This window comes from Anas platyrhynchos, chromosome 1 (genome assembly GCF_047663525.1).
Source record: "Anas platyrhynchos isolate ZD024472 breed Pekin duck chromosome 1, IASCAAS_PekinDuck_T2T, whole genome shotgun sequence".
In the NCBI taxonomy this organism is placed as follows: domain Eukaryota; kingdom Metazoa; phylum Chordata; class Aves; order Anseriformes; family Anatidae; genus Anas; species Anas platyrhynchos.
The window spans coordinates 183,881,247-183,894,836 of record NC_092587.1 but is presented as its reverse complement, the minus strand read 5'-3'; the positions used below and the strand labels follow the sequence as shown (position 1 = coordinate 183,894,836).

The 13,590-nt window shown below is 38.2% G+C and overlaps 1 protein-coding gene across 4 annotated transcripts in view; it reads left to right on the top strand.

The window, feature by feature from the left end:
• The window catches only part of PDS5B (PDS5 cohesin associated factor B), a 110,278-nt gene that overhangs the window by 93,536 nt on the left and 3,152 nt on the right, over nt 1-13,590 (top strand). The window contains exons 28-34 of one of the 4 annotated variants that reach the window (XM_038174670.2): nt 968-1,087; nt 1,411-1,473; nt 2,890-3,035; nt 6,679-6,778; nt 9,858-10,300; nt 10,392-10,493; nt 12,719-12,860. In XM_038174670.2, coding sequence (XP_038030598.1) covers nt 968-1,087; nt 1,411-1,473; nt 2,890-3,035; nt 6,679-6,778; nt 9,858-10,300; nt 10,392-10,493; nt 12,719-12,860 — 1,116 coding nt within the window. Of the gene's footprint in view, nt 1-967; nt 1,088-1,410; nt 1,474-2,889; nt 3,036-6,678; nt 6,785-9,857; nt 10,301-10,391; nt 10,494-12,718; nt 12,861-13,590 lie in introns of all 4 variants that reach the window. The other 3 variants (XM_027470122.3, XM_072032620.1, XM_038174672.2) reach the window with 3 other exon arrangements.

Sequence of the window (13,590 nt, the reverse complement as noted above, 5' to 3'; positions counted from 1 at the left end):
TTTGTTACTTCTCTGCTTTTCCCAAATAGATTTTTTTTTTAGATATGTCTTTGAACCATGGCATACATTATTTGTAAGTGTAGAAAGATCATGGAAGATAGCTTTCTTTAACTGCTGAGTGTGCAGTGCTTTTGTCTTCTGTTCCTACATTGTAGTACCTGGCGATACACTGCTTAATATGGATGCTACTGTTAAATGCTTAAGATACTTGTTTTCAACTCTGAGCCCTTGTAGTTCTCTGCTTGGGTTTACCCGCAGCTCTGTGGAGAAGGAGTTGGAAAGTCCTAGTGGAGAGCAGGGTAACCATGAGCCAGCAATGTGCCCTTGTGGCCAAGAAGGCCATGGGATCCTGAGGTGCATTGGAAGAGTGTTGCCAGCAGGTCAAGGGAGGTGATCCTCCCCCTCTGCTCAGCCCTGATGAGGCCTTACCTGGAGAACTGTGTCCAGTTCTGGGCTCCCCAGTACAAGAGGGACGTGGAGCTACTGAAGCAAGTTGAGCGGAGGGCTATGAAGATGATGGAGCATCTGTCATGTGAGGAGAGGCTGAGAGAGCTGGGCCTGTTTAGCTTCAGAAGAGGGGACTGAGAGAGGATCTTATCAATGTGTATAAATACACATTGGGAGGGTGTCAAGAGGATGGGGCCAGAATCTTTTTAGCGATGCCCAGCAACAGGATAAGAGACATGGAGCACAAATTGAAACATGGAAGCTCCAACTGAATATGAGAAAACACTTTGTTACTGTGAGGGTGACAGAGCACTAGAACAGGTCACCCAGGGATGCTGTGGAGTCGCCTTCTCTGGAGACACTCAAAACCCACCTGGATGCCATTCTGTGCAATGTGTTAGGTGACCCGGCAGCGGGGATTGGGCTATATGATCTTCAGAGGAACCTTCCAGCCTCAACCATTCTGTGATTTAGTGAAGATTTGCAATGAACTTCCGATTATTATTATTTTTTTTTACAGAAACTCTACACAGTCTGTGATGTAGCAATGAATATCATTATGTCAAAGAGTACAACATACAGTTTGGAATCCCCTAAAGACCCTGTACTTCCAGCACGATATTTTACTCAACCTGACAAGGTATACCTTGGAGTTTAATTTGTCTTGAGATAAATCTATTTACGTCTTTGTTAGTTGTAACTTGAGAGCTCTGTAGATCTTGGCAACTTCAGACTTCTCCCTATCTTAATTTAGTTGAAGATACGTGTATGTATGTTTTCGTAAGTTTTTATATGTACATACATACACTGCTTTCTTTTTTCTTTTTTTTTTTTTAAGATGATGTTCAAGTTAAAATTTCAGAAGTATAAAAGATGTAAAGAAAATCTCTTTTAGTACTACCTCCGAAATGTATATATCTTATTCATTGACTTTGTTGTTGTTGCTTTTTCCCTTCTTTACAGAATTTCAGTAACACCAAAAATTATCTTCCTCCAGAAATGAAGTCATTTTTCACTCCTGGGAAGGTCTGTACATATATATGTACATATGTGTCTGTGTATATATATTATTATTAATAATAATAATTAAAAAAAAAGAATAACTGACCTGTACAGTTTAAAAAAAAACAAAACAAACAAACAAAAAACCTTCAAGTTGAGGTTAAATATTTTTTTTTCTTCCTGAATGTTTTATAAACCAAAAATAAACAAGAGAATGAGACAGATAGAAGGAAGACTGCAACTGTGTATGCAGTGGTGGTGGTAGTAGATAAAGCCTGAAGTCTTTTAAAACCAGAGAGAGACAAAAAAATGTCCAGTGTGAGTTTGAATGCCCCTGTGTATTCGAGTTCTTTCTGTATTCGCTTTTTGATTAATGTTAAACTGTGAACTTAGAGATGTAAATTCTTAAACTGCATTTGGTTCTCCAAGGTTTCTTATTTTTTGAGAGGATATGCTGTTTTTTTCATACTTAGAGCAGAGTGAATCTCTTATAGCCGGACTTAATTTTATACTTTAATGAAAATAAAATCAGCACATCAGCGTTGTGTGTCTCTGAAAAAGGACCATTCAAAACTGCTATGATGTGCATGTCGAACAGCATGGGTTTTGGTGGTTTTGTTTGTTTATATTTGTGCTGTCACCAATTTGAGACATAGCTAGAATCTAATACCTAAATAGAAAATGGATCATCCCAGATATTGTGAAATCTGGGGAATGGTCTTAAATCATTCAACATTTTTGTATGCTGGTGTTTGGCATATAAAGGAGCATTGTCTTTAGGAGTAACTGAATCTTTTCAACTGTCTCAAAAGTTAGTATAAGCTAGAGGTATTTAGCATATCTGAAAGATAATCCACTTAAATAAATAACCTGAAGCTCATCACTGTCTGGAAATTTTGGCTCCTATTAAAAGCCTAATCATTTTCAAATCTGTGCATGAAACCTCAGTCTTCTCCAGAATATTTGCTTCTGAGCCTCTCATTTGTTTCCAGTTGAAGCTAGCGTAGTTTGCCATTACAGCTAAGCCAGTTTAATGGCTTGATGCTGAAATTGCTGTGTCCTACTGCTGTTTCTATTTTGCCAGTTCAGGTGCTTATCTAATCCAAATGGCAAGCTGGTTCAGGCAGCTACATCACCTGAAAGCAAACTGTACAAAAGGTGCTGAAATGGCTTACTGCAAGGTCAGGTGAGCACCCAATAAGAAGAGGACGGAGTTATAAGGGTTGAGAAAGTAATATTGGTTTTGGTGGCAGCTGGCTATTTGATTGCAGCTCCGTCTGTTTCCTTCTCTTGTCATAACTTTCAAATTTAAATGTTTATTGCATCATATCATAATTAAGATACCATTCACAGAAAGTGAAATGTGTGAATAAGCATAGTACATGTTAACAATATCTAAATGTGTAGCTTAAAATAAAGGAAATATATTTTTGGTTTCAGCCCAAAGCAGCCAATGTTCTTGGAGCAGTTAACAAGCCTCTTTCGTCAGCAGGCAAGCAGTCTCAGTCCAAATCTTCACGAATGGAAACTGTAAGCAATGCCAGCAGCAGTTCAAATCCAAGCTCTCCAGGAAGGATCAAAGGGAGGTTGGTAGTCAACAAAGGGGCTTTGATATTTCAAGTATTTGTAATGGAAACTTTGAATATTTCTATAATGTTTTCTAAGTGGGAAACAGAATTATATTCTCTTATTTTGAAGTAAAGTTATAGTAGCACATTGTATAATGAAAACCATGAATTTGGCTTTCTAATCCCAGAAATAAAGTTGCTGTTAGAGAGAAGAGGAGGAAAAATGTTCAAGCACAATCACAGAAATAGAATCAAATCACATCCAGAGATGGTTGAAGGAGGGAAGGAGAGCCTCATACTTTTTTTTTTTTTTTTTTTCATATATATCGCTTTTCTTTTTTGATACATATATATACACATCTGCATATCCTAGGAACTTTGTAGCCTGCTGTAATGTTAATATGTCATAGACAGTGAGGACTGGTAGGCCAGTGTGGTGATTTAGCGTAACTTCTTCCTCTATAAACTTGTCCTACACTTCGCTGGAATTAGCAGATAAACATTTCTGGATTTTAGATTCTGCGATGTAAGGGCTGAAGATGCTGCAGTGTTAGAGAAGTTGTCTTCTAGTTAGCTATCTGTAAAATTTATATTTTATTTTGTGTCAGTTTTGTAAGTTATTAATCAGTCTCTGTGTCTTATGTTTGTTTGTTAAACCATTAACAATTGTATAGTCCCCACTATTCATCTTTACTCACGTTGTTTCAAGACTGAGAGAAAGTTATGTTTGAATCTAAGACTAAAATCACTTGATTCTTCTGTGGCTATTTAATATGTAATGTTAGCATGAATGTAGTGCAGTGCTTTACAACAAGTACTTACAACTCAATGAAAAATCACACAAAGACTTATTTCTTACAAGTCACGCAAGTTCATATGCAGAAATAGATTACTGCCTAAAGACAGATTAGAATCCAGCTTCTTCATATCCTGTGAAATTAATCTGAGACTCATGCTGTTCTTCATCCAGTTTATTTAAAAAATGCTGCACTTGCAGCCTAACCTATTCTGTCATCTTCATGGTCTCCCCAGCTCACCTAAGTTAAACTGATTGGTTGGGTTTCTCACATCTCTCAAGTACCTGAAACTGTAGACGGGGGCTTGGGGAGCAGAGTCCCTCCCACTGTAAGTAAAGAGCAAGATCAGGACCTCCTGATACAACTTAATAACTACAGGTCTATGGGCCCTGATGACATGCATCCCAGGGTCTTGAGGGGATTGGCTGATGCAGTCACCAAGCCATTCTTCATCATATTTGAAAAATCATGGCAGTCAGGCGAAGTCCCCGGTGACTGGAAGAAAAGAATCATCACTCCCATTTTTGAAAAGGGTAGAAAGGAGGACCTGGGGAACTACAGACCAGTGAGCCTCACCTCTGTGCCTAGCAAAATCATGAAATGGGTTCTCCTGGATGCAGTGTTAAGGCACATGCAGGACAAGGAGGTGGTCTGAGACAACAAGCATGGCTTCACTAAGGGCAAATTGTGCTTGACCAATCTGGTGGCCTTCTATGGTGGAGTGACTGCATCAGTTGACAAGGGAAGACCGACCAGTGTTATCTACTTGGACTTCTGCAAGGCTTTTGACAAGGTCCCACATGACATCCTAATCTTTAAATTGGAAAGATGCAGATTTGAAGGGTGGACCTTTTGATGGATAAGGAATTGGGTTGAAGGCTGCACCCAGAGAGGAGTGGGCAATGGTTCTATGTCCAGCTGGGGGCCAGTGACAAGCAGTGTCCTTCAGGGGTCTGTCTTGGGGACCAGTGCTTTTCAATGTCTTCATCACAGAATCACAGAATTGTAGGGGTTGTAATGGACCTCAAGAGATCATTGGGTCCAACCCCCAAAATGACATAGACGACAGGATTGAGTGCACCCTCAGCAAGTTTGCAGATGACACCAAGCTGAGTGGTGCAGTTGATAACAAAGAAGGGAAAGATGCTGTTCAACAGCACCTGGACAGGCTGGAGAAGTGGGCCCATGTGAACTGGGTGAGGTTCAACAAGTCCAAGTGCAAGGTTCTGCACCTGGGTCGGAACAATCCTGGACACAAGCACAGACTGGGAGAAGAACTCATTGGGAGCAGCCCTGTGGAGAGAGACTTTGGAGTTCTGGTGGATGAAAGGCTTGACATGAGCCAGAAGTTTGTGCTTGCAGCCCCAAAAGCCAACTATGTCCTGGGCTGCATCAACAGAGGCATGACCAGCAGCTGGTGGAGGGAGGGGATTGTGCCCCTCTGCTCTGCCCTTGTGAGGCCCCACCTGGAGTGCTGCGTCCAGGGCTGGGGCCCCCAGCACCAGAAGGATGTGGGGCTGTTAGAGCGGGCCCAGAGGAGGGCCACAAAGATAATCAGAGAGCTGGAGCACCTCTCCCATGGAGAAAGGCTGAGAGAGCTGGGGATGTTCAGCATAAACAACAGAAGGTTCTGAGGAGACCTCATTGTGGCTTTTCAGTACTTAGAGGCGTCTTATAAAAAGGATGGAGAGGGACTCTTTACTCGAGTAATGATAGGACAATGGGGAATGGTCTTAAACGAAAAGAGGATAGATTTAGACTAGACTTTAGGAGGAAATTCTTTGGTGTAAGGGTAGTGAAGCAGTGGCACAGGTTATCCAGAGAGGTTGTGGATGCCCCATCCCTGGAGGTGTTCAAGGCCAGGCTGGATGGGGACTTGGCCAACCTGATCTAGTGGGTGGCATCCTACTAGGCTGGTTGGAACTAGGTGATCTTTAAGGTCCCTTCCATCCCAAGCCATTCTATGATTCAGTATGCATGGTATTTCCTATTTAATATGACTGAATGCATACACACAAGCTTACATCTGTTAAGGTGATGTATAAAAACTGCCAGAAGTTATTGCAATTTTTTTTACTTGTAGGTGTAAGAATGTCTTTCTCTGTCCAGGAAGTGCCCAGGACAGGGAGTTAAGACCTCGTGTATCTGAATACCACTTGTCTTTTTAATGCATAACGTATTTATTTTCCATAAAAATATCTGCACTCTTAAAAGCAACTCTTTTTTTTCCCTTATTCCAGCCTCAGGGCAGATAAAAAAAAAAAAAAAAGAAATTTATCTTGTGTATTGGCTTTTGTATGTTACCTTTTATATGTGGGTCTCAGTGTTTCATATATGCAGGAAGTACCATTGTCCACGTTTACATATGTAGAAACTGAAATAGAAGTATAATTGCTTAATATATGCTGCCATAAATAACAAAAGAAAGCTGAGGGATGAAGTCTCTGAAATTTAAATTTGCTGTTCTGTTGCCTGGACCTCACCATAACAAAGTGTTCGCGTTTTAGTTGGTCTCTGGGGATCTTTGATTGGTATATGAATTTTATGTAAATGTATACAAATACACAGATCTCTTGTATCTCCATGAGGTTTTTCTGTATCAAAAAGCTCAGCTTTCTTTTTTTTTTTTTTAAACTGAGAAAGATGATTGATTTGGCTTACGGTTGACATCTTCGTCCTGAGACTTAGGTGCTCTATTTTGTGATATGTGATAACTGTAGTACCCAGAGTAAAAGGTTCTTTCTGCAAGATTTAATTCAGGAATAGATTTATTCTGAAGGTTATTCTTGATTTATTTATTTATTTATTTAATAATTGCCTGCTATACTATAATGATGAAGAGAACAAATGTTTTTTGATTCTAGGCTTGACAGTACTGAAATGGACCACAGTGAAAATGAAGAATTCACACTGACTTCACCGTTACCAGGGAAGAAAACTGACAAAAGGGACGACTCTGATCTTGTAAGGGTGAGCTGTTTGGTTGCGTTACAGATGTTTAATTTTAAATCACCAGGACTTTAACAATTAATGTGCTAGTATTTTGTATGATTCAAGAAAACATGTTCTTCTAATCCAGATATTTTACATGAAACTGAGGTAATTTTGTGAACTACTGGAAAGCGTGCTTAGAGTTAGAGGTGAAAATGTAATGAAGAAAAGATTTCCAATTTGTCTGTTTTGCATGTGTACCATACATTACCTTTGCATCATATTGACCATTTCTGTAAGCTTTCAAGATTGCCAATTACAATTTATAGACAGGAACAGATAGAGTTAGGTTGATGACAGTTAGTCCATGATTTGCCTCATGTTCAGGATTCATTGATGAAGTATCTGAGACATTGTTCAAGGTGATAGCTTGCTTGGGCTTCTGTTCCCCAGTATACTGTAGGTTTTTTGTGTGTGGTTGATGGTTAAAATGTAGCTGTGGAAGAATTAATTGGATTAACTTGAGAGTGATCAACTATAATTCTGGGGGAACACATTAACCTGTCTTAGATTTCAGATTGCCTTCTGAGGTTGTAAAATTCTGTTTCATATATGGTTTCTTTGCTTGATGCTAGCAAAGTGATAATACCTCAGTTGCAGCATTGATATATTACAATTCTCACCTTTTTTGGTATTGCCCCATCACTGATGTTAAGGCATGTTCTCCTTTTCTAGCCAGCTGTGTTTTTCTTTCAACAGCTATAAGGAATAGCAACTGCCAGTTCTCTGGTTACCCTGAAAAGCAAGAGGGCATCGTGATTTGACACTGGATTTAGAAATTCGGAGAAGAGTTTTCTGAATAGCCATATGGATTCTGTTTTCTTGTGTATGACTTGTACTTGAAGGCAGGAAAAATGCTTGGTTCTGAGTGGCAGATATCACAAGTAGAAGTTGTAGCATGGTTTTATTGTCTGATTTGTCATAGGCTTTAGGTGAGAGTAAGCCAGCTAACTGATAGTTATAGGCCTAATGCATTTACTGAAATTATAGACAGGCTAAACATTTAGTCTCAAGCAATATTTACATGTGTTATAGCAGAATACAGAAGAAAAACACCAAAGAAAAGTCATAATTCGAAGAACTGTTCAAATAAAAAGACTTTCATATGCCACTAGTAAACTTCATTTTTTGTTCCTCGTTAATTTTTGGCAGTCTGTAGTAATTGTAGTGATTTGGGATATGCATGAAAAACAATACAAACAATATCATATTTATTACAACTGTATTTTCTAAAATCTATTAAGGATGTGCTATGTCTGATGTCACTGCTAGTTTCATGTTGTTTTTTTGTTTTGTTTTGTTTTGTTTTTGACTGCCTGATATTTCTCTATTTTCCTGTTATGTCAGTCTGTTGTTTTTCTGGGTTGCTTGGAACATAGAAGGCTACTACCTAGTAAAAATATCCTGATTTTTTGCTTGTCTTGAAGTGCAGGTAACCAATTAAGCTGTAGTATCTTGTAGGAAACTGGCATGTAATGAAACCAGAAAAATAATGAATCTTTTGTCAATTAAAAAAAAAGCCCTATCCTTAAGCACAATATCTCACAATATAACCTTGGAATTTGCTTTCTTACACTTTGCTTTCCTTTCAACTTCAAATTTTTCAGACCAATCTTGCCATCTAAATACATGTATTCTTTATAATAAACTTTAAATGATAAAATAGCAACTACTATGTATAAGTTTTTAGTGAATTTATTTTGATTACAAAACTATTTTAGTAATTTAATTCAGTTTTTCCCTAATCTGAGCAAGGCAATTGTTGAAAGCTCTCATTTTTTTGTTACAGATCAACAACTTTGTTTAAAAAAGAAAAAAAAAAATAGTTTCTGTTTTGATATGTTGCGTCAGCTGAAAATCTGAAAGGTCTGAGAGTCCAAACGGCTGCTGACATGCAGTAGGTTAGAAGATAAAGGGTGAATTCATAACTGGCAGAACTTAAGTGGTAAAGCAAATATAGTGCAGTATTTCACACTTCTGAGGGTATTTGCATCTCATTTTGAATATGTAAGCAAGCTGCTTAAGGTGATTCAGAATTCAGTTTTCTTTCTTTAGGGCTAGGCAGCAGACTATAACAAGTACTAACAGAGAAGCAGAATTTCTGCTGGGGACCAGAAAGTCCAGGTTTTAAAGATGTCACTATTATTTAGGTTATTTGTCCAGATTAAAGCATAGAATAATATACTAGTTCTAAAGCTTCAGAACATTTCACCTGAGGGAGAAACTTTGCTCTGAGACTCATAGATATAACGGTACTTACCTGGTAGAAGCAGCTGCAATGTGACAGATGGGCACTTTCACTGCAAAAGCAAACAGAACAGGGAATAACAATACCTGTGATCTAGATCAACAGTTTTGTCACTGAAACCATGAACTGGCATAATATGCCATCATTGTTCAGACATTCTCCTTAACAGTTTCTTTAACAGTTCCTCTTCCGAAAGCTTAGGATTCAGAAAGGGTTCTACCTTTCTTCTCATGGTACATTTTGCTGAGCTGAACAAATATTGAGTCTCAGTGCAACTGTGGTAGCAGTGCTTTGGCAACTATTACTAATTCTTGTGCTTTCCTCTCCAATTACGAATCTAAATTGCCCACTGTCTTGTGTATTTAGTGCCTTGCCACTGCCAGCATGGGAGCTAGGCATAAGGACCCCACAACTCTAAACAGAGCTAAAGCTTCAAATTGTCCATTCCCATCCTATATATTATCTTTATATTTTCCTAGTGATAAAAATGAAGGTATGAATGTTTAAACCAATTGTGTTTGCCACAGTTGAGGATACAGATGAGGAAGACCTAATATACTTCTGTGATTTAACTGCTCATCTTTGAAATAATCTTTCTCTCTTGTTTGGTATTTTATGTGTATCCATAAACATGTTTATACTTTTGAAAAGGTTTTAGAAATGAATATGGTAGACAATCTCAATTTCTTGTGTAACCTGAAGGCTCTTTGTCTTGTTGTGGGAAGGTCTGTAGCTTTTGTGCGTGTGACAGTTCAATATGGCAGCTTAATTTTTTCATTTAAAGATGTGATCTTACCTTTTCAGTCAGAGATTGAGAAGCCTAGAGGAAGGAAGAAACCAGCTATCACAGACTCAGAAGAGAAACTAAGCATAGATGACCTGAATAAACTGGGACAAGAGCAGAAACTTAGAGGTAGTCAACGGGGAAGGAAGAGACCTGCAGTTGTTTCAGAATCTGATGAAACGCAATGGCAAGAGGAAAAAAGGCTAAAAGATGATGTAATAGAAAGTGAGGATGAACAGAACAGTCCACCAAAGAAAGGGAGAAGAGGACGCCCTCCCAAAGCAAATAATGGGGCAACACCAAAGGAAGAACCACCAGCAAAGTCATCAAAAAGGAGCAAAAAAAAACAAACGCCAGCAGCAGCAGTAGAAGAGGAGGAAGAGGAGGAAGAAAGGCAAACTGAAAACATTGAACAAAAGCCCAAAGGCAGGCAAAACAGGACAACGAAAAGAACACAGCAGAGGTAAGTCTGTCATCTTGTAAGCTGCATCTTTTTTATCCTTGGACATTAGTTATAATTTGATACTTTGCAATTTGGGTCTTCCTCAAAACAGAGCAGAACCATCTGAAACTAGTACAGTTGAATCAGCACAGTCTACGCCACAGAAAGGACGAGGAAGGTCATCAAAAACACCACCATCACAGCAAAAAAAAGTGTAAGTGGTGAATATTTTCTGAATTTGTGTTTAGTAAAAATTTAAAATATGCCTCTGTGCCCCCAAACAATCATTTACTGAAAACATTTCAGAATACTTTAATTGACAGTTATGAAAATAAATTGCCACTGTTATTTCTAAAGTGTTTTCCCCAGCTGCTTCTCCTAGAGCATCTCAAACTAGAGCAAATAGGCTACAAGTAAATTTAATGTGCTCAGGTAGCATATACGTAGCTTTGCTCTTCTAGGAGAAAAGTCAATAAAGCACACGAGGGCCTTGAGGATAAGGCTTTATTAGGACTCCAGGAGCAAAAAGTGTTCCTGTTTGTTCTAGACAGGGAGGAAGAATCAAATTGTTGCTCTTCACAATACCATTTCACCACAGTAAATCTATTCTGGTTCTCCTTAAATGAAATATCAATGACTCTAATTTGTGGCCTCCTCCTTGTAAGGTAATGTATTATCCACTTGAATCATTTCCAAATGAATAAAATGTGCTTATAGTCTACGGATAATAGTTCTAGAAAATCTTGAGGTGTGTTGAGCTACAAAATAAAGGTAAATTCTGTGGCTGGCTTCATTTTCTTGTGCTTACTGTAGAAACTACAGGTATCTCTACCTTTTCTATACATGTACACTTCTGCTTTACATATATTGCATGTACAAGTGGACAGGAAAATAAAAACTGGAACATGGAAGAGATTTGCAACATACTTCTCCAGGACCTGGTGTTAAATGCCTTAGGGCATGGCTTACACACATCTTTGGTTTGGCATTCTGTATTATTCTGTTGCCAGTATTGTTTTCCTAGCTTCTGGGCTTAGCATCCTGTTGATCTTCCTCTGACAGGATCCAGATTTGTGTCCAATTTGCCTATCCCTAGCAGATTTTGTTTTTTTTTTACATGCCTGAACTCCGTGCTAAACAAATTTGTACCTCCTGCTCTAGCATTTTGCACCCACAGTATCCCAACCTTTCCAGTGTTCTGTTTCCTACCTCTTTTCGCTCGTATGTGAAGAGATGAACCTAGCTTGTTAATAATTCTCCTCTTTCCTTTTCAATTTTGTTACTTCTGCCAGTCTTGGGAAGCTTCAATCAGGCTATTATGTATTGTTTTTCTCAAAGGATGTCAGGTTGCTTGGTTGGTGCTGAAACTCCAACTGTACTATAATTATTATGTGTAATTCAGGGGTTTTAGTCTAAACTGATTTTACCATGGTTCTCATGACTGAACATTCCCATCACATGTATGGTTTGAAGCTGTCAGAGAACAATTGTTTGGGGTCTGTATGACCCCACTGGAGATTGAAGCCTGATGTCTGCCTGGATGAGCATTTCTGGTTTGATTTCATCCAAAAGTTCACCTAGTTTGGGTGCACCAAGACATCTTCTCAAACCAAGCCTAAGTGCAGTAAGTGGGATGATTCAGTGATTTGCTTCCAAACTGTGCTAATGACACAAACCAAAATGGTAATGTAAGTGTAGCTGTAGTTTTGGATACATATCCAGTTGTCTTTTTTTTTTCTTTCAAGGTGGGGAGGATGTAGGGGAGACTAGTTCTCACTTTCAGCAGCTGGAATGTTTTTTTTTTTTGCTCGTAGTTCAGCTCTAATAACTAACTTAAGATATTGTTGAGTGATTGTTCTTGATTATCCCGATTAAGGTGGTATTATCCTGATTATCCCTAGCTCTTAGCACGAGCTAGCTTGGAAGATTTGCTTTTAGGTCCACTATAGTGTTAATTTCATAAATAGAAACATGCGAGTTCTTCTAGGTCTGTAAAAATATACATGCAGCTACTTAAATTCTGTGGTGTATAAACTGCTAAAGAAATAGAAGAGATCTATTTGTTCAGAAGAAGAAATAAATAAAACAGTTGCTGCCTGGCTTTTCCTGGTTACTGTTGTGTGTCAGCCTTCTTGGCCTGTGTTCTGACACTGAAGAGAAATATCTGTCCTGTCTATAGATGCAAAAATTGCTCCACATTGTACTCCTGGTTCTTTATTCTGGAAGAATTTGGTTTCCTATTGCCGTTGCTCAACCTCCTATTTATACCTCTAGTGTTCTTTCTACAGATGAACTAGAAAGGCATGTAATATGTACTATATAAATTGAAATTTTAAGGCTGCTGTTCTTACAAAGAGGAATGTTTGTTCTCTTGCAGAGTTTATACATGTGCAGACCCATATGGCATGAAACTGATCTGTATTTTTTTCCTGATTTTAGCCGTGCAGGACGTTCCAAACAAGCAGCCAGTAAGGAGAATGAATCTAGTGAAGAGATGGATGTATTTCAGAGTACTTCACCTGTCAGTGATGACATTCCCCAGGAAGAAGTAATGGAAGAAGAGGAAGTCTCCACAATCAATGTAAGAGAAATTCCTTAGCTTTTTTTTTTCTTAGTCTGTAGTGTCCTCTCTGTATTGACTGACTTCCCCTGTTCTTGTAAGCATCCCTTGTAACTTAACCTTCCTCCTTGAAAATGAACGAGGTGTTTGCCACCTCTGTGTTTTATAGTGGCACTGCAGTGTAGTTTCTTGTAGAATCTGCATTTCTCTGAGAGAAAATACTAGTTTTTGTCATCTTAAATTTTCTATTCTGTTTAACTTTTTTAATCTGAGTTTTGTAGTACATCATGGGAATTATTTTCTGGGCAGCTTGTACCTATTTTTGTCAGCTAGATTATAACAGTGAGTTATGTTTGTTTATGCAAAAGAGGAATGCAAAATGAATAGCATCAGATAACAATTACAGAAACTTGGAGCAGAATTCTAAACCAATCTTTTTCCTCTTTCTAGCATATGCAAATATGTTAAAACAAGTTTATTTAATTCTTACAAATATGTTAGGGGTGTTAATAGTAATATGATAGATGTAATTAAAGATGCCTTTCAACAAATCTGATGATTGAAGCATCTGAGGACGTTAGATTATTTTTTAACACTTGAAAGATGCAGGTTTACAACATCAAACAAATTTATGTCTGGGCCATTGATCAAGGCTTGCACCTGTGATAAAATTAGTAATTAATGACACTGTATACAGTTACTTAAACATTATGATGAAGTAAGCATTTTTCCCATAAACTACATTTATTCT